The sequence below is a fragment of the Suncus etruscus genome, chromosome 8 (genome assembly GCF_024139225.1).
Source record: "Suncus etruscus isolate mSunEtr1 chromosome 8, mSunEtr1.pri.cur, whole genome shotgun sequence".
Taxonomy (NCBI): Eukaryota; Metazoa; Chordata; class Mammalia; order Eulipotyphla; family Soricidae; genus Suncus; species Suncus etruscus.
The window spans coordinates 34,747,257-34,771,944 of record NC_064855.1 but is presented as its reverse complement, the minus strand read 5'-3'; the positions used below and the strand labels follow the sequence as shown (position 1 = coordinate 34,771,944).

Genomic DNA, 24,688 nt, shown 5'->3' with positions numbered 1-24,688 from the left:
CCCAGGCTACAACTCCTCCCAGGAGAGACAGAAACCAGAAACCAGCCTCTGTAGGTCCCCTTCTATGTCTACATACTCACAACCAATGCAATCTTCTCCTAAGGCCCAGGGTTAAAACAGGGTCCACACTCACTCCCATTTGGGTTCTCTCTCCCTGACACAGTGTCTAGGATTATGGATTTTAGGGATAGGAACATGTCGGGGTTCTCTTCTTTATAATGGCAACTCCTGGATGTGAGTATCCTTGGAAAGAGACTGAAAAGGTGGGGACGGTGCTACTGAATCCAGGGCTTTCTGTCCCCAGGTGTCCTGTCCTAGGTACTGCTTCTGAAGTCTGCACCAAACCTGGTGATTCCCTCTCAGACACTGTCCCTCACCTGTTCAGTCTATGGGTTCTCTCTAACTAGTATTAAGTTATACTGGGCCTGCCAGGCCCTGGAAAGGGATTAGATTGGATTGGTGGTATAGGGGCTCCAGCATTCTGGCTCAACATTACCAGAGATACCTACAAAAGCCAAGTATACCACCAAACTGAACCGTTGAGTAACTGAGAGCACAGCAATATACTACGTGCAAGAGACATAGTAAAGGGAAGTGGCTCTGAACCAAGGCCAAAAACCTGGTGAGAGAGACTTGGAGTTTCAGAGGTTCTTGGGGAAATTTGTGAGTCCTCTGCTCCAAGGATGTAAGAGCTGTCCCACAGGACAAGTATGGAATAGCCTGTAAGGGACTGGTATGATTTATTTATTTTTTATTTAAATATACAAATACATTTCAATATACTAGTGTAGCTATATTTCACCTTGTTCTTCCCTCTTCAGATTACCAATCAATTCTCCCGGTACTCAGAGTTTTATATACACTCTTGAGAGCCCCACAATAATAAAAGAGAAAGAAGACTTTTAATTCTTCTATAAACAGAGGCAAAAGTCCAGGTAAATTCTCAAGATCATCAGAAAATCTGATGATTTCTGGGGTTGAGCTCAGAGCAACAATTCTCACAATGATCAATGAACTGAAACCATTTAAGGAAGACTCAACAAATGGGAATGGCTAAAGAAAATAATGAAAATGATTCTTTAAACATAAATGAAGTCATTGGAGGATGGACAGCCTGGATCATGAGAAATGAAGGAAAGAGTCCTGCCCTGGGTTGTGCACATCCGTTCCATGGTACTTCCTCGGTGCTGCAGTAAACATGCTCTAACAAACATCGCTACATGTTCATGATTTTGATTTTTTTCTAGAACAGCCACAAATACTAAGACTTGCCTTAATGTAAAATGTGTTTCTGAGATTCTAAATTCTGCTTCTTTTCCTGAGAAGACAGTGGGGACTTTTATTCCAGTAACAATTCTCTTTTTAATTTTGAAAGAAGGATCTACATGACAGAATGATGGTTGGTTCTTATTTTTCTTTTTTAAAAATATCTTTATTTAAGCACCTTGATCACATACAGTATTGTAGTTGTGTCCCAGTCATATAGAGAACACCCTGCCTTCACCAGTGCAACATTCCCATCACCTATACCCCCACTTCCTGTATTCAAGACAAGCATTCTATTTCTCACTCATTAACATTGTCATGGTAATTCTTTTTTTTTCCTTTTTTGGTTTTTGGGTCACACCCGGCAGTGCTCAGGGGATACTCCTGGCTCCACACTCAGAAATAGCTCCTGGCAGGCATGGGGGACCATATGGGATGCCGGGATTTGAACCATTGACCTTCTGCATGAAAGGCAATCGCCCCACCTCCATGCAATCTCTCCGGCCCTGTCATGGTAATTCTTAGTGTAGTAATTTTTCTAACTACACTCACCACTTTGTGTGGTGATCATCATATCAGGAGCCAGTCCTTTCATCCCTCATCTCTATTGTCCCTGGGCATTATTAAAATGTCTTTTATTTTTCTTAAAACACATAGATGAGTTGGGACTATTCTGACTCAATCTCACTCCCTCTGATTTATTTCACTCAGTATAATAGGAAAATTTTATGACTTCATATCTCCTGATGGCTACATAATATTCCATTGTGTATATGTACTACAGAGTCTGGCTATTGTAAATAGCACTGCAATGAATATAGTTTTGAGGAAGACCTTTTGTGTTCCTATTTTTGTGTTCCTAGGTATATCCCTAGGAGTGGTATAGCTGGATTATATGAGAGCTCAATTTTAATTTAGGATAGTGCATTTAGTGTATATCCAAGGAGTAATACACCTGCTATGTCAGGCCAGATGGTTGGAGAAAGAAATACATCTTATTTAATATTGATGAAAATATAGCATAATACCCTGGTAAGCACGCAGACCTGGGGGCACAGACATCTGGCTGGTTTGGAAGTGCCCTTCCCCCCTTTAGGTCCCCCTCAACCGCCCTAGTAAGCATGCAGACCTGGGCAACTGGACCTCTGCTTGGTTTGGGACTGTCATTCCCCACTCAGGACCCATCTGCTGGCCTGGTATGTATGCAACCTGTAGCCCAAAACTTAGGCTGGTTTGAAACCACCACCTCTGCAACACCCCCTCCACTGGCCCAGTAAGGCATGGACCTGGGCACCTGGACCTTTAGGCTGGTATGAGACCTCCCTTTCCCCCAGCAAGAACCATCCACCAGCAGGTAAGAGCACGTTCCTGGGTGCTGTATCTTTGAGCAGGTTTGAGAACTTCTTCCCCCCTCTGTCAGACTAGGAAGTGCACACTTCTTGGCCTGGGAACTTTGGGCATAGTTGAGACCGCCCACTCTCCTCCCCAGGACCACAATCTGCATGAACGCACGAGATAGTTTAACTTGCAACACATACGTCAGTTCAGCTCAGACCTAACACTCAATTTCCTCAGATAATACCATTGTCCATAAAACAAGATAGCAAACACTGAAGCAGTTGTTGTTAGTATCCCAATCATACTTAGACAAGCCACCTGGCTAAGGAAAAATAAACTCTAAATCTAATATACCTTCAACCACCTCTAATATAAACAGTACAACAGGCCACTTTATTAAACAACCAGAAAACTCAACATTCTATACCACCAGATGCAAGAAATATGGATAAACTAAGGAAGACACTAGCATCTGGGCAAAAGGAGAGAAATCCTATCAAGTTTCTGAGCCCACCAAAACGCACGAGCCCAATAGATGAGGACTTAGAAGCAGTAATGAATGCCCTAAAAAGGGAAAATCAAAGAATCACTAGCCTGTAAGTTTAAGAAATCTGTAGATGAACAATTTAACCAACTCAAAAAACTTCTGCAGAAAATGAAAGAATCCTTACCATAGGAATTAGGGGAAATAGAAAACATGTTAGCAAAACATGATAGAATTTCACAGTTAGAAGAAAGCATAGAGAAACTTGAGGAAAATTACAAAACAACAATGAGAAAGAAGTCAATAAGAAAGCAAGAAACAAAACATTGGAGGAACATGTTAGGTACCTAATGAACAAAGATAAAAGAAATAACCTATGAATTGTAGGAATACCAGAAGGGAAGGAAAGGGGGAAAGGAGAAGAACAAGTAGTGAGGGAAATAATAGCAAAGAATTTTCCCACCCTCTGGAAAGAAAAACGAATACAAATCTAGGAGGCAAAAAGAGCTCAATAAAATAGACCCTAACATACCAACACGAAGACATGTGGTAATCCAATTGGAAAAAAAACGAAGAGATAGATGAATTCTTTAAAGCAATAAGGGAGAGAAAAAAAACATCAAATACAAAGGAAGGGACATAAGAATCAAACCAGACCTCCATTTGAAACTATTTAAGCAAGAGGATGGTGGAGTGACATGTTTAAACTACTGAATGAAATAAACTTTCAACCTAGGGTACACTACCCGCAAAGCTTTCATTTTTATAGGAAGGAGAACTAAAAACATTCTTAAACAAAAAAGAACTCACACTATTTGAGCTAACCAAACCACCTCTAAATGAACTTCTCAAAGATATCATACACAATCCAAACTCCTAATTATAACAACAGGAACTCTACTCAATACAATAGCACAACAACCCTTTCTGGCGGTAATCTCTTTAAATATCAATGAACTAAGTTCCCCCTATTAAAAGGCACAGAGTAGAGGGATGAATCAGAAAACAAAAACCGGACATCTGCTGCTTCCAAGAAACACACCTAAAAAAAACAGGATAGGCACAGGCTGAAAATTAAAGGATAGAAATAGATCATTCGCTTTTTTGTCCTGGAGGCTAGCTCTACCCGGCATGGGGTGTGAGAAGACCCCATGTCGAGGGCCTTCTCCCTAACTTGGGTGTGCTGGGAGCCTTGATAGTACCCCAACCATGCCCTCTTCTGCCTCTGTCCTCCAGGCCTTCCCTGGGTGTCAGCCCATGCGGCCAGACAAGGTGGGTGTCGGGTGGTCCCTCCTGGATGGGGTCCCAAGCTTTTCCGGCGTTTTCCCCAGCACTAGGGTGGGAAGGGCACAGGGTAGAGGGCAGGCAGACCTGGCTTCCGGCTTTCTAACGAAATGAGCTGCGAAATTAAGCTACTCAGGTAAGCCCCTTTTTCCTTCCTGATCTGTGTTTGCAAAGCTATAAATTTGCCACTCAGTACTGCTTTTGCAGTGTCCCATGAGTTCTGATAGTTTGTGTTTTTATTGTCATTTGTTTCCAGGAATCTTTTGATTTCCTCCTGGATTTCATCTCGACGCACTGATTATTCAATATGAGGCTGTTTAACTTCCAGGTGTTAAAGTTTTTCTTCTGAGTCCCTTTGGAATTCACAAATAATTTCAGACCCTTGTGGTCAGCGAAAGTAGCCTGCAAAATTTCTATCCTCTTGATACTATTGAGGTATGTTTTATGTGCCAGCATGTAGTCTATCCTGGAGAATGTCCCATGTACATTGGAGAAGAATGTACATCCAGGTTTCTGGGGATGAAGTGTTCTATATATATCCACTAGGCCTCTTTCTTCCATTTCTCTCCTCAGGTCTAGGATATTCTTGTTGGGTTTCAGTCTGGTTGACCTATCCAGTGTTGACAAAGCCGTGTTGAGGTCCCCCACAATTGTTGTGTTGTTATTGATATTATCTTTCAGATTTATCAACAATTGTATTAAATATTTTGCTGGCCCTTCATTCTATGAATATATGTTTAGGAGAGTGATTTCTTCCTGCTCTACATACCCCTTGATTAATATAAAATGTCTATCTTTGTCCCTTACAACCTTCCTAAGTATAAAGTTTACATTATCTGATATTAGTATGGCCACTCCAGCTTGTCAATGGCTGTTCTTTGCTTGGATAATTTTTCTCCAGCCTTTTACTTTGAATCTATATTTGTTCTTACTATTCAGGCGCATTTCCTGTAGGCAGCAGAAGGTTGGATTAAGTTTTTTGATCCATTTAGTCACTCTGTGTCTCATAACTGGTGCATTTATTCCATTGACATTGAGAGAAAGTATTGTCCTGGGATTTAATGCCATCTTTATATCGAAATTTGGTGTGTCTTTTGGTTAGTCTTGTCTTAAATTAGGTCTTGCAGTTTTTCTCATAAGACTAAATGCGGGGTCCTGCAAGACCCCTGGAGGGGCCCGGCCAGCAGGAATCAGTCGAGAGGCTCACGGACGACCACACCTTTATTTAGCAGGGCTAGAAGCACGACCACACCTGTGAAAAATCTGAGAGAGGTTAGTAATAACGACCTAAGATGATCAGACCGTTCAAAGGTACTTTAATGGAGTCCAACACCTTCTTATATAGGGAAGGTGAAGGAGGCAGGCAAAAGGCAGTGTCAATCATACTTTTGGCGTGAAAGCCACTACATTGCTCCATATAAGGTAAAATTACAGCTCAGGCTAAATGAAACAAAGAAAGTAAATCATTTTCCAAATAAGGCAAATGGGCAGTGGGATAGGGGGCAGGACAACCTGCAAGTCATGATGAACGTGCAGTTTCCATGGAAACATCTAGTGACCTTCTAGCTACATTCCTAAACTCTTAACAATTAGGAGGTGGGGGTAAGTGTTCTTACAGAAATGATCTTGAACAGACAATGTAACATATACATAATGAAAAATGCCTTGTTAACTCAGGAATGCAGTTGAGGGAGTGGGACCTCATTTCTGGGAATGGTACCGGGCCGTGTTGCTCTCCTCCAGGCTACAAAGTTAATTATCTCCTGCAGCTGCACATTCTTTCCTGTTAGCTCAAGGACTCACAGCAAAACTGCACGTAGGCAGCTTGTGGGTGAAAAGCTGGAATATGGCAGAGAGCAGCAAAATGGCCACTATCAAGTCACAGTATCCAACATCTCCTCCTTTCTCTTCTAATTAAAGAAGGAAAGTCGTGAGTGGGTGGAAGACCCATGTCTTAGGCTACAGGGTTTGACCAGGTCGGACATGGCCATCAGCCGCATTTTAAAAGGGTGGCTACAGATGCTGTGGGTGTGTGCAGAGATCTGAATTATGCGCTGTAGCCTTTTGGTGCCATGCCTTAGCTGGGACCCTGCTAATCCCATCGTAGGCATCTCCACAGCCGAGAGCACAAAGACCGGAGCGAGCTCCATTTATTAGTGATGCGCTCTATCTCCTGAAAACTTAGTGGCTGGAAGGGCGGCTTGGTGACAATAGCCAAGTTTTCACAGGAATCACGTTGGGTTAACCGCTGGTAGTGAACTTGAACAGAGGTTTTTGCCGTCTCATCTACCTGGTTTTTAACAAGGGCAGTAAGTTTGCGGAAAGCCTATGGGCTAAAGGAAAGGAGCAGCATGAGGCTAATAAGAGGGCCCAAAATAGTGGACAGTAATGTATGGAGCCAAGGAGAAGAGAAAAACCAGCCCTGGTACCAACCTTGTTCTTGGTCAAAACGTTGAACTCCTTCATACCGTTACCAATACGTAGAACACTATCCCTAACTAATCCAGTTTTGTCTTTAAATACACAGCATTCTTCCTTAAGGGCCACACAGACTCCCCCTTCCTTCATAAGGGCAAGATTTAAACCACGACGATTTTGAAGCACAACATTAGCAAGGGAACTAACAGTATCAGTAAGAAATTATAAACTATTTTTGATTTCATTAATGTTTTGTTCTACAGCCTGAGTGAGTAAATTTCTGTGCCAGCACCAGTAGCGGTGCCAACGGCTAGGAGAACTGCAAGGGTAACAGTTCTAAAGGGCTCGCGACGTCGGCGAAAGACGGAAGGATAAGGGTAGGGGTTGAGGAGAGAAGCCAAGCCAACAACGTTCATAATCTGGGTCTGTGAGGGCTAGAGCAGAGGCATTTATAAGATTTAAAATAACTTGAGAGGAGGAGGATGGGCCAGAAGGCAGAGTCCATAGCTCACAACCTGTCCAACAGTGAGTTAATGACGCTGAGGCTGAACTTCCCAGAGAAGAAGTTCAGAGTCATTGGTGTAGATAGGAGATTCAAACGTTGTGATGCCTTCATAAAACGGCGAAACCGTTGAATAGCAGATTCAACAGTGTTCATAGCTGGTGTTGGAGAGTGCCTGGGCAGAGGCATTGACCATTTGCAGGATGAGGTTCGAGGTGGAAACCGGACCAACAGGTTTGATGGTTATTTTAGGCATTAACAAAGCTAAAACATAATAATCATGATAAGCAAGAAACATTTCAGTAACAATATGGGGAGAAAATTCAGTGGAGCAAACAAAATAAGTGGAGTTGAGGGCTTCAATGAAGATGGAAGAGTTGTTATCCATAATGGTTTGATTGCAAATGTCTGATTGTTGAACAGGGGGGCACATATATGGTTTGAGTAAGCAAAGTTCCACGCCCGTGACCTGTTTGCAATGGAGGTTGTTGGTGGCAGTGGTGGGCATCCAGGGCAGCCAGGCAGAGTGCTCAATTCAGCATTGTCAAAGGTGGAGTCAGTTAGAAACAGGTTTGCAGGAATGGCGGCTAGCAGGAGGGGTGACAGGCTTTTTTGAAGTGGATGAAGACAGGACTGTGGGAGGCTGCAGGAGGTTTATAAGAAAACAGCTTGGCAGGAGGCAAAATGGTTACTTCATATAAAAATTGGGAATTTACTTAGTTTTCTGGACTGGGTTTACAGGCAGAAAACATTAGCAATTTACATTACACTAGTTATTTTTGAATACCACGGGAATGTTATTTGACCTCTGTTAGACTTTGGCATAAAAGAAAATTTATAATTAACAATTGCCAATTAAAAAAATTTTTTAAACAATATAAAGGATCTTTCTTAAACTTCTAGTTATTATGTTAAAGCTGGATGCTATTTTTTAGCTATAAATACATATTCTATAGGCTTGAACTTACACATAGCAGGAAAGCCGGGTGACTGCAAAGTCCAGAAATTCTCCAGGGAAAAGTTATCCCCGATGGCCATTGAGAAATCTGGGGTTTGCCATCTCTTACACTCTCCGCCATGTTTTAGAAGGACAAAGCTAGCTTAATACATAATTTTTAACACATGATTTTTAGTTGCAAGATGCCAGTCTGTGAACTGACCAGACTGAACCAGGTTGAAAAAATTAATTGAAATTTGAAAAATGGATAAGGCTTTAAAAATTGTATTATTATAAAATGTAGAGATAACAAATAAACAGACAAAACAAAACAACACTAAACACAACATTTTACACTTATGGCCACTTTCATTCATCACAACACACACATAAACAGACAAAAGGATTGATTCAAGACTTATTTAAAAAAAATTGACAAGCACTTTTAAATATTTAGCCAGCATGTTTGTGAGAAGAAAAAAAAAATTTTGTAGAAAAACTTTTTTAGTTTTGAGAAGTACTTAATGTAGATGGAGTGGAACTTTGCTGAAAATAAATTTTAAGGTTTAGATTTAACACAAAACATTTTTAAAATAATTTTAATTTGAAGTTTAAAACATTAAGTAAAATGGTTAATAAGCAGTAAAAAATTTTTAAGTAAAATGGTTAATGAGCACTGTAGAAGGAGTTTTCACTCTGAAGTATGAAATCATTTGCTGTAAATGAATAGGTTTTCTTTAAATTGTTTTTACAGTAGAACAGTAAGACAGCTGCAATAAAGTGCTAAATTTTTTATGATTAAACACAATAGCATGAACTATGATTATTAAAGGTATGAAAAATTGACTTTAAAAAACAAACAACTGTTTTTACTTTGAAGACTTTAAGTGAATAATTTGTAAAAAAATATTATATACTAAATTAACTAAATGCTTAGATTATTATAAAATATAGTTAAAGACATCTGATGCATTTACACACTTAGAACTTAAGACTAAAATTATATTTAATACTAGTTAATTTGCTTATAAAGTTTAGTTACTTTTATAATATTACTTATAAAATTATATATAATATATTTTTATTAATATTATTTTTTCACTGTGACACAAATATACAGATTTGTATAATGTGCTGATATTTTGAATGCACTTAAAATAATAGTTCTTTCAATGCAGAAATAAAGAACAACCATTGCTGTAGCACAAAGTTAAAACCAAGGGTGCTATACAACACACTTAGGTGTTCACTGTGCATTAAATTAACTATATTGTTTAAAAAGGCTAACCACATTATTTTTCACATAATTTTGTAAATACCTTAAAAATTAAAATAAAAAATTTTAATAGAAATATAAAAGACTTAAATTTAACACTTTTGTGTTCGTTTGGATTTTAAAACACCAAGAAGTTTTTCTTTTACCAATATTTTGTTATCTGTAAAGTGACAGAATTATGACCTTGCTCTAAAATTTTCTGACAGGCATAAAAAAAAAGTTTATTGCTCTTATCTTCCTGTTGCTTTTTCTCCCTAGAAAAAAATTTTTTAACCCTTACAGACCTGAATTTAAAAAGTTTCCTAATTTTCAATGTTTTAATAATTACTTTACACCACTTAATGCACTAAACCTAATTACACATTTCTGACGAAGTGTAGGGCTGAGAAGGTGAAGCAGAGTCTTCCACTGATAACTCGGGGAGGGGCCAGCACAGTTAACAGCAGGAAGGCTAGAGGCAAATTCTTTACAGTCAGCAGGATGTAATGATATAGAGAAAAAAAAGCAATCTTTTAAGATTAATTACTAATTTATTGGAATTGGAGGGAATGGCAACCGAAGAGGGGAGTCTGGGTTGCAAAAGCACCATGGGGATCATGGTTTTATTAATTGATTTGAGAATATGCAAGAGATGCCACTTTTCAGATTTCTTTTGAATAACAAAGATTGGGTATTTCAAGGTGAATTGGAAGGCTTAAAGTGGGAGTGGCAGGGCCTGAGCTGGCTGTTTACCAAGGCTGGCAGGAAAGAGGCTGAAGGAGGCTGAGGGCTGGTTTGAGCAAAATGTACTGAGTAAAGGGTGCATTAGGCTCAAAAGTTTTAACAGCAAAGTGTAGATATCGCAAGGTTTTATGGCTTAGCAGCTGATACTTTGTAATTATCCTGCTCACTGGGCTCTTAGAATTTTTTGTAGGCACTGCAGCAGTTTCTGTTTTATGGCACTCAGCCTCACTTTTATTAGTTTGTCCCTCTGAATTCTCAAGAGGGGGGGCCTGGCCATGGAATTCAGTGGGCAGAGGACAGACAACTATAGATTTAGGAGGGTGGGGGAAAGCCTGAAGGGCAGAAACTTGTGAATTAAGAGAAGCAGCCTGTTTTTGAAGGCTTAAGATTTGTTTAAGATCTTCAATTTGGCCAAGTAGTTTCATTTCTATAGCTTTAAGAGGGGGAGCGGTGAGAGGAGGGAATCTGCCATGGTTAGGGACTGAGCGTCCTGGGCATTTAGAATTTTTCCCCTGGGGTGCGGGGACCAGTGGGAGGCGTTTGAGAAGGGAGCTGCTGCGAAGGCTGCTGAGCAGGCGGGGGAAGACTTTCTCCATTAGGGAGAAAGACAGGAAAGGTAGTAGCGCTGGTTTTTGAGCTAAGAGCATTATCAGGTCTGTTAGAGAGGTGAGAGACCATGGATGTAATTGTGGTGAGTTGGGAACTCAAGTCAGAAGGGGGTGGGGGGGAGAAAGCAGCAACAGTTTGTTGCCGCGTGTGGGGGAGCTGCTGGAATGCCGGCTCTGGGGAGCGACTTCCAGGCACGGAGGGCAGCAAGAGCCATGTTGGCAAGCTGGGACCTGGAAAGTGTGTGCTGTACCTTTAAGGTATGAAAAGGGGCGAGGCCAGCTATAGGAGCATAGAGATCAGAATTCCTGCCCGCAAGGGCTTTGCAGTGGGAAAAAAGTCAGCTTCCTAGGAGATAAAGAGTTCAGCTTTCAGATTCTAAGCAGGAGAGCGTGTAAGGGGCTTGGGGGTCATAGGAGGTTACAGCTTGAAATGGCTCTTTGAGGCTTTTCCAATTAAAGGCCTTGTACTGTTGCAATTGCTGGCTAAGGAGGGGAGGATGGTGAGGGGAGTAAAGGTTTTGGTGGAACAGGGACGGAGCTGAGGCTAGGGAAGTGAAGGGCTGTTTAGGATTTTTTACAGAGGTCGTAGTGGCAGAAGTAGTTGAGGGCAGAGATAAAGGGTCAGAGGAAGAAGAAGGAAATTAAGAAACAGAGTCAGAGTGAGAGGGAGCCCGAGAACACTCACAAGAAGCCAGTTTAAGATGGGATTCGGCAGCACGACAATTCTGCTGGCAGTTGCTTCACTGTCTCTGGCAACAATAATGTCTCTAAGCAAACTCCAATATTGTAAAATTACCTTTTCCTTATCAGGTTCATTATTAGCACTAAAATGATCACTTAGCTCGTTACCAATCTTATCCCAGGTAGATGCAACAATTTCTGGGCAGGTTATAACGAACCAAGGGCAAAAACATCATGAACAAACATCAAGAAATTATAAATATATTTTTTGGTAACCTCTACATGTCTGCGTTTCAATTCAGACTGTATATCTCGAATGAATTTAAGCTCAGTACTCAATGCGGCACCCATGGTAGCGGATCCTATGGGTGAAGCCCCAAAAGCCAATCAGGGGCAGCGGGGGGGGGGGGGGAGACGACGGATATACTGCAGTCTGTTAGGCTAACCAATTTCTACGCGACCCTGATGGGGTACCTGCGTTTTACGAAATGGCTCCGGACTCGCCGCCTCTGGTCGTCCGAGTGTGGTGGTGGTCCTGCCACACGTTTGGGCGCCAAAATGCGGGGTCCTGCAAGCCCCCCGGAGGGGCCCGGCCAGCAGGAATCAGTCGAGAGGATCACGGACGACCGCACCTTTATTTAGCAGGGCTAGAAGCACGACCACACCTGTGAAAAATCTGAGAGAGGTTACTAATAACGACCTAAGACAATCAGACCATTCAAAGGTACTTTAATGGAGTCCAACACCTTCTTATATAGGGAAGGTGAAGGAGGCAGGCAAAAGGCAGTGTCAATCATACTTTTGGCGCGAAAGCCACTACATTGCTCCATATAAGGTAAAATTACAGCTCAGGCTAAATGAAACAAAGAAAGTAAATCATTTTCCAAATAAGGCAAATGGGCAGTGGGATAGGGGGCAGGACAACCTGCAAGTCATGATGAACGTGCATTTTCCATGGAAACATCTTGTGAACTTCTAGCTACATTCCTAAACTCTTAACAATTAGGAGGTGGGGGTAAGTGTTCTTACAGAAATGATCTTGAACAGACAATGTAACATATACATAATGAAAAATGCCTTGTTAACTCAGGAATGCAGTTGAGGGAGTGGGACCTCATTTCTGGGAATGGTACCGGGCCGTGTTGCTCTCCTCCGGGCTACAAAGTTAATTATCTCCTGCAGCTGCACATTCTTTCCTGTTAGCTCAAGGACTCACAGCAAAACTGCACGTAGGCAGCTTGTGGGTGAAAAGCTGGAATATGGCAGAGAGCAGCAAAATGGCCACTATCAAGTCACAGTATCCAACACATTAAAACCTTCCTAAGTATAAAGTTTACATTATCTGATATTAGGATGGCCACTCCAGCTTTTCAATGGCTGTTCTTTGCTTGGATAATTTTTCTCCAGCCTTTTACTTTGAATCTATGTTTGTTCTTACTATTCAGGCGCATTTCCTGTAGGCAGCAGTAGGTTGGATTAAGTTTTTTGATCCATTTAGTCACTTTGTGTCTCATAACTGGTGCATTTATTCCATTGACATTGAGAGAAAGAATTGTCCTGGGATTTAATGCCATCTTTATATCGAAATTTGGTGTGTCTTTTGGTTAGTCTTGTCTTAAATTAGGTCTTGCAGTTTTTCTCATAAGACTGGTTTTGAGTCTGTAAATTTTCTGAGCTGTTTTTTGTCTGTGAAACCATGTATCTTCCGTCAAACCGGAAAGTGAGTTTTTCTGGGTACAGTATTCTAGGTGCAGCATTCATTTCATTCAGTCTTGTCACAATATCCCACCACTGCTTTCTGGCCTAAAGTGTTTCTGGTGACAGGTCTGTAAAACTCAAAGATGCTCCCTTGAATGTAATTTCCCTTTTTGACCTTGCTGTTTTCAGAATTCTGTCTCTATCTCTGGGATTCGTCATTGTGACTAGGATATGTCTTGGGGTATTTTTTCTGGGGTCTCTTTTGGTTGGTACTCTCAAGCATGCAGAATTTGATCACATATATTCTTTAGCTCTGAAAGTTCCTTTTTAATGATGTTCTTGACTGTTGATTCTTCCTGGAAATTTCCTTCCTCGGTCTCTGGGACTACAATGATTCTTAGGTTGTTTCTGTTGAGCTTATCATAGAATTCTCTTTTCATCTGTTCCCATTCTTTGACTAATTTTTCCATTTTCTGTTCATTTGCTTTAATTTTTTTTCCAATCTCTCCCGCTGTATGGAATTGTTATGTATCTCATCTTCCACAGCACCAATTCTATTCTCAGCTTCTGTTACCCTGTCCCAGAGCTTATCCATTTTGTCATTCACTTCGTTTACTGAGTTTTTCAGGCCTGTTAGTTGACATGCTATTTCAGTTTGTAGTTTTGTGATTTCTGTCTTCACATTTTCTTGGTTCTTGTTAGTGTTATGTTCAACTCAATCCATGGTTTCTTTGAGTTCTTTGAGCATCTTCCATATTGCTTGTCTAAAGTCCTTATCTGAGAGGTTGATTATTTCAGTTTGTAGTTTTGTGATTTCTGTCTTCACATTTTCTTGGTTCTTGTTAGTGTTATGTTCAATTCAATCCATGGTTTCTTTGAGTTCTTTGAGCATCTTCCATATTGCTTGTCTAAAGTCCTTATCTGAGAGGTTGATTAGTTGGTTGGTCATTATCTGGTCATCAGAATTGTCATCTTCATTCTCTATGTCTGATGCTGGCCTGCATTGTTTCCACATTGTCACACTTATATTGTGGGTTTCTCTACATGTCGTGGTGGTATTCTTTGGCTAACTGATGTATGCAGCCACACTCCTCTGGCTCCACCCTTTCTGGATGGGTCAAATTGCCTCCAAGGAAGGGGACTCCTCCATGGATGAAGCCTCTCACAGGATCAAATCTTAGGCCTGACCACACATCAGAGAAGACAGTCCAGAGAGAAATCCTGGGCTTCAGTCATCCAGCACAATTTTTAGTGTGATTTTTTTCTTCTTGTTGTGATGTTCTTTCCTTAGAAAGAGTGCACGGCCGCATAGCCAAGCAAAGCTGCTGTGCACTTCTGGAGCCTCTTATTGGCCCACTCCCAAGAGATTCAAGTGACAGGACAGGAGACAGACACCCACAGGCAGCACTCACAATTTTTCACTGTCGGGCCCACTGGCAGGCGTAGTTTTGTAGATTTTCTCAGCCTGACATCACAAGCAAGGGACCTTCTTCTGCAAAGTACTGCTTATAGCCAGTTTTCACATTATGAAGAAGTTCCTTGGTGTTCCCGCCCTAGATGAGCTTCTGGGAGAGCGAGATTTCTGGAGCCTCTTTTCGGCCCACTCTCATGAGTTTCACATGACAGGACAGGAGACAGACACCCACAGGCAGCACTACAATTTTTCACATTCAGGCCAACACTGGGCAGAAATAGTTTCCACATTACTCTTTTTAACTTCAGTACTGCACAATCCTAATTGCAGTTCAAAGCTGTGCATTGGAGCTAACAAACCCCAACTATTTCAAAAGACATAAAATGGACACGTATGTCATTTGAATATTTTGTGTTTTTTCTCTGACATGTATATGTCTTACTAAATATTCTCTTATACAGTGACGATTCTAACCACTTTTTATCTTTTATTCACTTTGTGAGCTGTTCAATAAGGAATTTTGGTGAAAGAGTCCTCCAGTTTAATGTTTATGATTGTACCATGTCATGGGGACTTTTGGACTTGTTCTTATGGCCCTCGTATGCACAGTCACAAACATAAGGATTATTAGAAACACCTCAACAGACCATATTGCAACAGAGATCAAGATGATTATAAAAAAAACTGTAGTGAAAATCCAACATCTGAAGATTAAACAACATGCTACTCAACAATAGCTGGATCAAAGAGAAAATTAAGGAGGAAATAAAAAGATTTCTTAAAACAAATGCTAATGAGGATAAAAACTGTCAAAATCTAAGGGACACAGCAAAAGAAGTAATTAGGGGGAAACTCATAGCAATACAGACCTATGTCAGGAGAAAGGAAAATGACAAAATCAACAGTTTACAAGGACACCTCAAGGAGCTGGAAAAGCAACAACAAACAGAGCCAGAAGAAAAGAAATAATAAAAACCAGGCCAGAAATAAACAACATAGAAACAAAGAAAACAATACAAAAAAATTAATGAGACCAAGAGTTGTTTTTTGAAAGAATAAACAAAATAGACAAACTGCTGGCAAGACTCACACAAAAAAGGGAAAACGCTCAAATAAATAGGAACACAAATGAAAGGGGAGAGATTACATAAGAACCCCAAGAAATCCAAGACATCAAGAGGGGATTCTATGAACAACTGTACTAAAGCTAGAGAACCCTGAAGAGACCAACAGATTTCTGGAAATATATCATCTTCTGAGACTGAATAAGGAGGATGTAGAAAGAGTAAACAGTCCAATCACATCTGAGGAACTTGAAATAGCAATTAAGAAACTCCCCAAAAACAAAAGTCCAGGTCCAGAGGATTTTACAGGTGAATTTTATCAAACATTTTGAGAAGAATTACAAACACTGGTCCTCAGGTTCTTCCAATATATTGAAAAGACAGGAATCCTTCCTAAGTCCTTTTATTGGGGCAAATATCACACTCATCCCCAAAGATGGCAAAGACATTGCCAAGAAAGAAAACTCCAGACCAATCTCACTAATGAACATAGATGCAAAAATCCCCAACAAAATCTTAGCAAACCGAATCCAGCATTACATCAAAAAAATTATACACCATGACCAAATGGGTTTCATCCCAGGATGCAAGGATAGTTCAACATCAATCAACATCATACATCACATCTACAAGAAGAAAGAAATAAAAAACTTTAAATTGTATAACAAAGTATAGTCACTAAAACAGCATGATATTGAAATAATACACATGAAAATATGCTCTTTGTCACTGATAATCAGGGAGATGAACATCAAAACAAATGGTACCATGTCACACCACAGAGACTGGCACACATCACAAAATAAGAACATACAGTGCTGGTGGAGATATGGGGAGAAAGGAACTCTCACTCACTACTAATGGGAATGCAGTCTAGTTCAGTCGATGAAAAACAATATGAAAAGTCCTCAGAAAATTGGAAATTGAGCTCCCATATGATCCAGCTGTACCCTAGGAACAAAAACAAAAACAAAAACACACACACAACAAAAAATGCCTTCTACACAGATATATATTAATTGCAGTGCTATTTACAATAGCCAGACTCTGAAAAAAGTCCAGATTCCCAACAACAGTTAAGTGGCTAAAAAAACTATGGTACTATAAAAAATGCTCCCATCACTAAGCATCAGGGGGATGCAAATCAAAACAACAATGAGGTACCATCTCATGACTCAGAGATTGGCACATATCACAAAGAACAAAAACAATCAGTGCTGGCAGGGACATGGGAGAAAGGAACTCTCATTCATTGCTGGTGGGAATGCTGTATAGTTCAGCCTTTATGGAAAACAATATTGAGATTCCTCAAAAAATTGAAAATTGAGCTCTCATATGATCCAGCTATACCACTCCTAGGGGTATGCCCTAGGAACACAAAAATACATTTAAAAAATCCCTTTCTCACAGCTATATTCATTGCAGCACTATTTACATTAGCCAGACTCCGGAAACAACCAAGATGTCCTTCAATGGATAACTGGATAAAGAAACCTTGGTACATATACACAATGGAATATTATACAGTCATCAGAAGAGATGAAGTCATGAAATTTTCCTATACATAGATGTACGTGGAATTTATTATGCTGAGTAAAAAAAAGCCAAAGGGAAGGAGAAAGACACAAAATAATCTCACTAATCTATGGGTTTTGAGAAAAATAAACAGATATTATTGTTATGATCCCAAGAGATTAGGGCCAGAAAGACTGGCTCATGATATGAAGCTTACCACAAAGTGTGCTGAGTGCAGTTAGAAAAATAACTACACTAACAACTACCATGATAATGTTAATGAGTAGGAGAAGTAGAATACCTGTCTTGAATACAGGCAGGAGGTGAGGGAGGAGGGAGATAAGAGGCATTGGTGGTGGGAATATTGCACTAATGAAAGGAGGTGTTCTTTGTATGACTAAAACCAAACTACAATGATGTTCGTAATCACAGTGTTTAAAAAAAAAGAAAGAAACAGTGGTACATCTACACAATGGAATACAGTGCAGTCAGAAAAAATTAAATCATGAAATTTTACTACACATGAATGGGCATGGAAACTATTATTGCTAAGTGAAATAAGTCAGAGGAAGCGAGATAGACACAAAATACTCTCTCTCATCTATACGTCTTAAGAAAAATAAAAGACATCAATATTCTAGCCGGCATGGGGTTTGGGAAACTCCAGGCCGAAGGACTTCTCCAAAGCCTGGGAATGCTGGTAGCCTTGGCAGGCCCCCAGCAATCCCATTCTTCATACCCTGGTCTCTAGGCCATCGCTTGTTCCCAGGTGGCCAGAAATGTGGGTTCTGGGAGGACTCTCTTAAAGGGGCCCCTAGGCTTTCCCCGCCACTCTTTCGGCACTAGGGGGGAAGGGCACAGGGAGGAGGGCAGGCAGATGTCTGGCTTCTCGTTCTCTAATAAATCCTTTCTTGATCTGGAGGCTAGCTTAGCCAGCATGGGGTTTGAGTGGACCCCAGGCCAAAGGCCCTCTCCCTAGCTTGGGGGTGCTGGGAGCCTTGGCAGGCCCCAAGCTATGCCTCTCTTCTTCCCCCATTCTCCAGGCATTCCCTGGGTGCCATCCCAGGCAGCCAGAATGGTGGGTCCCTAGCTTGGGGGGTGCTGGGAGTTGCTGGGCTGCACTAAGGCAGTCACTGGCAACTTCTCACTGGTCTCGATTTTCAATATTGCACAGGGGCATGATATACTGTATTAATGTACAGTATACATTAATAGTATTCCCTATAAGTAAGGTATGTTTTGCATATGCAGAATGTCCATCTTGTATTCTGCCCTTACCCACACCCCTATAAGTTCATTTTTAGTCCTTCACTCTTTCACCCCCATCCATCATTAGCCCATATTTACCCTTTTTAACTTCAGTACTGCACAGGCCAAATCACAGACCAAAGAGGTGCACTGGATTTAACAGCCCCCCAACTATTTCAAAAGACATAAAAGGGACACGTATATGTCTTTTGAATAGTTTATATGTATTTCCTTAACAGCGATAATTCTTACTAAATATTCTCTTATACAGTGACAAATTTTCCCCAATTTTGTTTGTTCTCTTTGTGAGCTGTTCAATAAGGAATTCTGGTAAGAGTCCCTTAGAATAATGTTTATGTTATAGCCAAGTCACAGGGATTGTTGAACTTGTTCTAGGGACCCCCATAGGCAACAATAACACCACGTGGCATTGTTCCTCTTTTGCATAGTCACATTAAAATAGGAAAATACTATACATACAAACAAGTTCTATCCAATAGAGATAGGAACATACAAATCTTGTAGTGCAATGGGACGTTACACCCTGAATATTGACATAATTACCTGGCTCAGGCCTCAGAAGAATGAGCATTCTTTATTCACCCCTGAACCAGGGAAGCCATCTATGAAACAACCAAGTTGTCTATAACATCACCTGGGAGCAATCCTCTACCAGAGAAGACAGTACCACTGCTCTCACATCGAACTACTTAAAAGAGACTTCCCTTAATTCCGAGAAGAATTAACAACAAGGACCTGCTTTCAGGACAGGGCTCTCTGCATTACCTTCTAATTATTAGGTGAAATTAGAGGACTCTCCACATCATCCTGAATTCAATGTAGAATATGCAGGTTCCAGGGTCTTTAACTACAGAAACCTGACACCAACAACAGACACTGTGTGAAAAATAAAAGTGTATTGGAAGTACAGACAATGACTTGGGTTGGACAACCTAGTATGCCTGGAACCTAGACTTGGTCTTACACCAGAAAACTTCAGGGGTAGGGTCTCCTTGTATTTAGGTCAAGGCTTTTCCTTTCCATGTTCCCCATAAATTGCTGAGACTATGCAAACAACAATTGCCACTGGAACACCATTTTATGCTGGGCTCCTTTGACTCTAAACCTTAAGAAAACCACTTAAACTTTTGAGGTTAACTTAAACTAATATGCATGTGCATGGAACTGTAAAAAAAAAATACTATGCCTTCAATGTTAAAGGAGTTACATAAATTTTGTGGCTTTAGACTGCTTTGTGCACTGCTATGAAATGTTATAATGTAATACAATCTGGGGACTTGAGAGACAAAGTAATTGTACATGGGTTCTGTTTATTTTTCTTAATGTTCTTTGGGGGAAAGTTCAAATTTAAGTTGTTAGCAAGGGGATTTCTTCTGAGAATTCTGTTTATGGGTGATTGTCTTCCCACTGTAACTTTACCTTGTCCTCTTTCTTTGCATCTTTCTTCTCAGAATAAAAAAATAAAAAAAATGTTAAAAGACATCATTATAATAATACAAGGAGACAATAGAGATGGGCGCTGGAAGGTCCAGTCTATGATATGAAGCTTACCAGAAAGAGTGTGAGTCCAGTTAGAGAAATAACTACAATGACAACCACTGACAATGGAAGTGAGAAAATAGAATGCATGTGTTAAATACAAGAAAGTGGGGAAGGAGGGAGATGGAGAGTATTGGTGGTAATGTTGCACTGCTGAAGGGGAAGTTGTTTTTTGTTCATTTGTTTTAATAACTAAATCCCAACTGCAAACATGCTTGTAATCATAGTGCCTAAATAAATATATTGAAACAATAAAACACCATCCCTGGACACCTGAGCTCAGGCTCTGCACACCAGGGACCAGAGAGGAGAGGAGCAGGGTCAGAGACTGCCTGGGTGGGCTTCACTGCTCATGGGTTGTATGTCTAAACCTAGATGTCCCTACCCAGTGTTGGGATCACAGAATTATGGAGCATGAGCAGGGGCATCCCAAAATGAAGCACATGTCAAAATACTTAGACTGAGGGCCAGAGCAGGGTCACAAGCAATAGGGCATTTGCCTTACATGTGCTAATCTAGGATGAACTGCAGTTTGATCTCCAGCATCCAATATGGTCCCCCAAGCCCAGAGTGATTTCTGAGGACATAGCCAGGAATAACCCCTGAGCGACACTGGGTGCGACCCAAAAAGCAAAAAAAAAAAAAATCCTCAGTTTGTAGCTTAAATCCAGAGTCTTGGCCCACCTACAAAGATGACAGTTTTCTAAATGACTAGAAAAAGAATCTGGGACCAACACCAAGGGATATGCAATCCTACCAGCAGTGAAAGAGAGTTCCTTTCTCCCCACTCAATCCTCACTAGCACTGATTGTTCTTGAGTTGTTTGAGGGGGTTTGGTTTGTGTGTGTGTGTGTGTGTGTGTGTGTATGGTGTATGAATTATGCCAGTGTCCAAGGAGCACAATATGTTCTATATACTTCATGGTTGCAGGTCTGATATCAAGGTCTTTATTTCATTTGGTTTTGACCTTTGTGCATGGTGTTAGATGGAGGTCTGAGTTTGCTTTTTTTGCATGTGGCTGACTAGCTGTCTCAGCACCACTTGTTGAAGGAGCTTTTCTTGTTCCATTTTTCATTTCTTCACCGTTTATCAAAGATTAATTGATTGCATGAGGAAAGTTTGTCAAAAACCTTATATTTGTCTCAATTTACTCCTCCACAAACATTATTTCCACAGAAATATCAGTGAAGACTTTTACACAATGGCAGAACCAACTGAGTTCCTTTCTCCCCACTCAATCCTCACTAGCACTGATTGTTCTTGAGTTGTTTGAGGGGGTTTGGTTTGTGTGTGTGTGTGTGTGTGTGTGTATGGTGTATGAATTATGCCAGTGACCAAGGAGCACAATATGTTCTATATACTTCATGGTTGCAGGTCTGATATCAAGGTCTTTATTTCATTTGGTTTTGACCTTTGTGCATGGTGTTAGATGGAGGTCTGAGTTTGCTTTTTTTGCATGTGGCTGACTAGCTGTCTCAGCACCACTTGTTGAAGGAGCTTTTCTTGTTCCATTTTTCATTTCTTAACCGTTTATCAAAGATTAATTGATTGCATGAGGAAAGTTTGTCAAAAACCTTGTATTTGTCTCAATTTACTCCTCCACAAACATTATTTCCACAGAAATATCAGTGAAGACTTTTACACAATGGCAGAACCAACTGAGGGAGCAACAGTAAATGTGCCTAGTGGAGGTTGACAAGATTACTGAGCACAACAAGGCAACTGAGTCAAATTCTGTATGATGAAAAAGAATGAGCAAACCTGAGCAGTCAAGCATTAATTTCCAGTTTATATAGTGAAAATTACATATGTTGTTTCATGAATAAAAATTAACTAAAACTAATGTCAGAATGACTATGTCAATATATGTATTAGGCATATTTAAATATAATCTTCAACATGTGTCTGCACTGAGCAAAAGCACAACAGGCTACATATTAAGTCATCAGTTCTTTGGGTCAGGGATTCTAACTCCTTCATGAACCATGTATTGGTAACTAGAATAACTTATAGCATAAATATGTCATAGAAAGAAGTGGGTTCTGGAAGGACATTAATTTCCTAATTTTTTTAATTTAATAAATACAGATATCAGGCACTGATTAAATAAAATCATAGTTAGGATAAAAAAAAGGTAGATTCTGACCAGAATGTGCTCCATGATACCTTGACTTCAACATAGGATCTGTGCAAAAGCCAGGTTCTCTAACTACAGAAACCTGACTGTAACAACTGGAATTGAGAACTTTTACTGGGACTTGAGATTTTGAAGCTGGACAACTTTGTATGTCCAAAGCCAGCAGTTGGTTTTGTGGCATGATGCTTCATGGATAGGGGCTCCCTGCTTTTAGGCCAAAGGTTTTCCCTTTCGATTTCTCCCATCATTTACTGTGTCTATGCAGAAAAAAAAAAAGTAAACACACACATTTTTTTCTTTTTTTTAATTTTTTTATCTTTTCAATAGGGGCTCCCATCCTTTTCAAAGAACCTTGGGACATAAATTATTTTATTTTACCGCATACTTTTGCATTTTTCTATAAATATAAGAAGAATGGAAAAAAGAAAGGCTGGGAGTCAGGGGCCAAGTGGTCTCAGATGTATTGGTAAAGAAAAAAATAAGGGCAGAATTCAATCACCAAGCCAAACTCAACAACAATAGAATCAAGAGGTTTAAACTTTACCAATCTAAAGTTAAATGGGCCTGTTAAACTGACAGGCCAGGGGGACAAATGGAGGTGGTACAGGATGCACTCTGGGTTCATTGGTGGAGGGAGGTCAACACTGGAGTTGAGAATGGCCCTGATTCTCTGTATATCTGAAATTCAACTATGAAGGACTTTGTAGATCACAATAGTTTCAATAAAAAATTTTTTTAAAAGGTAGATACTGGAGTTTCTTAAAGGTCATCACATGGGAAGATGAACTACCTATATGAAATTCTTGAAATACCATCATATTGAAAACAACACGATATCTTCATTTCCTCTGACATTATTACAATGAGAAAGTCAGGACCATCCTATAGCCTGTTTCAATGGGCCACATTAACCTACTGCTAAACACCAGTAGACAGGGTGTGTGAGTTCTGTGCCCCAGTAGGAGAAAGGGAATCATGGTCAGACTTTATTGCCCATTAATAAGAGCGGATCACCTTATGCAAATTCCTCTTCAGGCTCTGGGCTCAAATCCACTCTGGGCTGGGGGAGCTCCCAGCTGTCTCCTCACACAGGGCTGAGTCTCTGGGGAAGGCAGAGCTTTGAGCCAGAAGAAGATGAGACTGTGGGGTCTTCTCCTCTGCCTTGGGACAGCTGCCCCAGGTGAGTGTCCTGAGGACCACCCAGGACTCTAGAAAAGGAGAGACTGCAGGGACTGACAGTGACTTATTCTCTTTGTCTTCAGGTGTCCTGTCCCAGGTGCAGCTGCAGGAATCAGGCCCAGGACTGGTGACCCCCTCCAAGACACTCTCTCTCACCTGCTCTGTCTCTGGATTTTCCATCACAACCAGTGGTTACTGCGGGAGCTGGATCCGCCAGCCAACAGAGAAGGGCCTACAGTGGTTGGGGTGCATATGTTATGAAGGAAGCACTTACTACAGCCGATCTGTGAAGAGCCGCACTTACTACAGCCCATCTGTGAAGAGCCGCATCTCCATCTCCAGAGACACAAACCAGAACCAATTCTCCCTGCAGCTGAACTCTGTGACCCCTGAGGACACAGCTGTGTATTATTGTGCAAGAGACACTGTGAGAGGAAGTCAGTGCAAGGCCAGACACAAACCTGAGGAAGATATAGGAGTATAGCCTCAAGAGATGGCGGGCACCAGGGGGGCGTTCACAACCTATTAAGTAGAGGCAGCACCTGAAAGGACAGCAGCTGACTGACCTATGATTGCTTTACTCTGGACAACTTGGTTTTCCTCTATTGAAGCTTTCTAAGTGCTTTTATCCTTGTCCCCACATTTCGATGGGGTTAGAATTTTTTCCTTATTAAATTCTGTCAGTACCCTGTAAATCTCAGATATTGTTAAAAGCAGGTTTTTGAACAAGGAGGGATGACATTTTGAAAAGGCTACGTGGCAGCCTCTTTCAGGTTCTGAACAAAGAGAGATGCCATTTTGTAAGGACCACTGATCTTTTACTATATTTTTGTCCCCCAAATCACAATACAGGCCAGGCATAAAGGGCCTGGGTTGAGGTGTATATGAAGTACATTTACTGTACCTCCTCTTTCTATACAGTTAGTGTAAAGAACACAGCCTGTGATAAGAATTGGATGCCTTTTCTTTTCTTTTTTCTTTTTTCTTTTTTTTTTTTATTTTTTTAATATATATAAAAACCTTCACCAGTGCAATATTCCCATGACCAATATCCCAAGTGTCTATCCACCCTACCATGTCTAGTGTACAGGTATGTGTGGGGTGTTTTACTATATTAATTTAAGAGTCCTAGAGTTGGTGTGGGGATAGTGAGGAGGCCTTTCTGGGCTCGACTAGACTCCTGCAGCCCCTAGGAACTGGCAGGTCTGAAGGTTGCAGGAAGAGGGCAGAGAGATTCACAGAGCAGTCAGATGAAGTTTCAGGAGTTACCCAGCTTTATTTCACGGTCCTAACCTAACATATACATTTGCTCAAATGGATTCTATGCCTTTTCCTAGCGCTTCTTCTCTACTCCTC

The 24,688-nt window shown here is 40.7% G+C and overlaps 2 non-coding genes and 1 gene segment (V, D, J or C); 1 reads left to right on the top strand and 2 right to left on the bottom strand.

The window, feature by feature from the left end:
• Window positions 1-9,356: 9,356 nt before the first annotated feature.
• On the bottom strand, window positions 9,357-9,486 carry LOC126017247 (small nucleolar RNA SNORA22). The gene has a single exon (XR_007498879.1). It is a non-coding gene; the product is annotated as a small nucleolar RNA SNORA22 (small nucleolar RNA).
• Window positions 9,487-23,287: 13,801 nt separating this feature from the next.
• On the top strand, window positions 23,288-23,816 carry LOC126015871 (immunoglobulin heavy variable 4-30-4-like). The segment is given in 2 exon segments: window positions 23,288-23,333; window positions 23,416-23,816. Coding segments are annotated over 2 exon segments (447 nt in total).
• A 343-nt stretch (window positions 23,817-24,159) lies between these two features.
• LOC126016631 (small nucleolar RNA SNORA51) lies at window positions 24,160-24,293 on the bottom strand. Its single transcript, XR_007498419.1, has one exon. It is a non-coding gene; the product is annotated as a small nucleolar RNA SNORA51 (small nucleolar RNA).
• Between the last annotated feature and the right edge of the window lie 395 nt (window positions 24,294-24,688).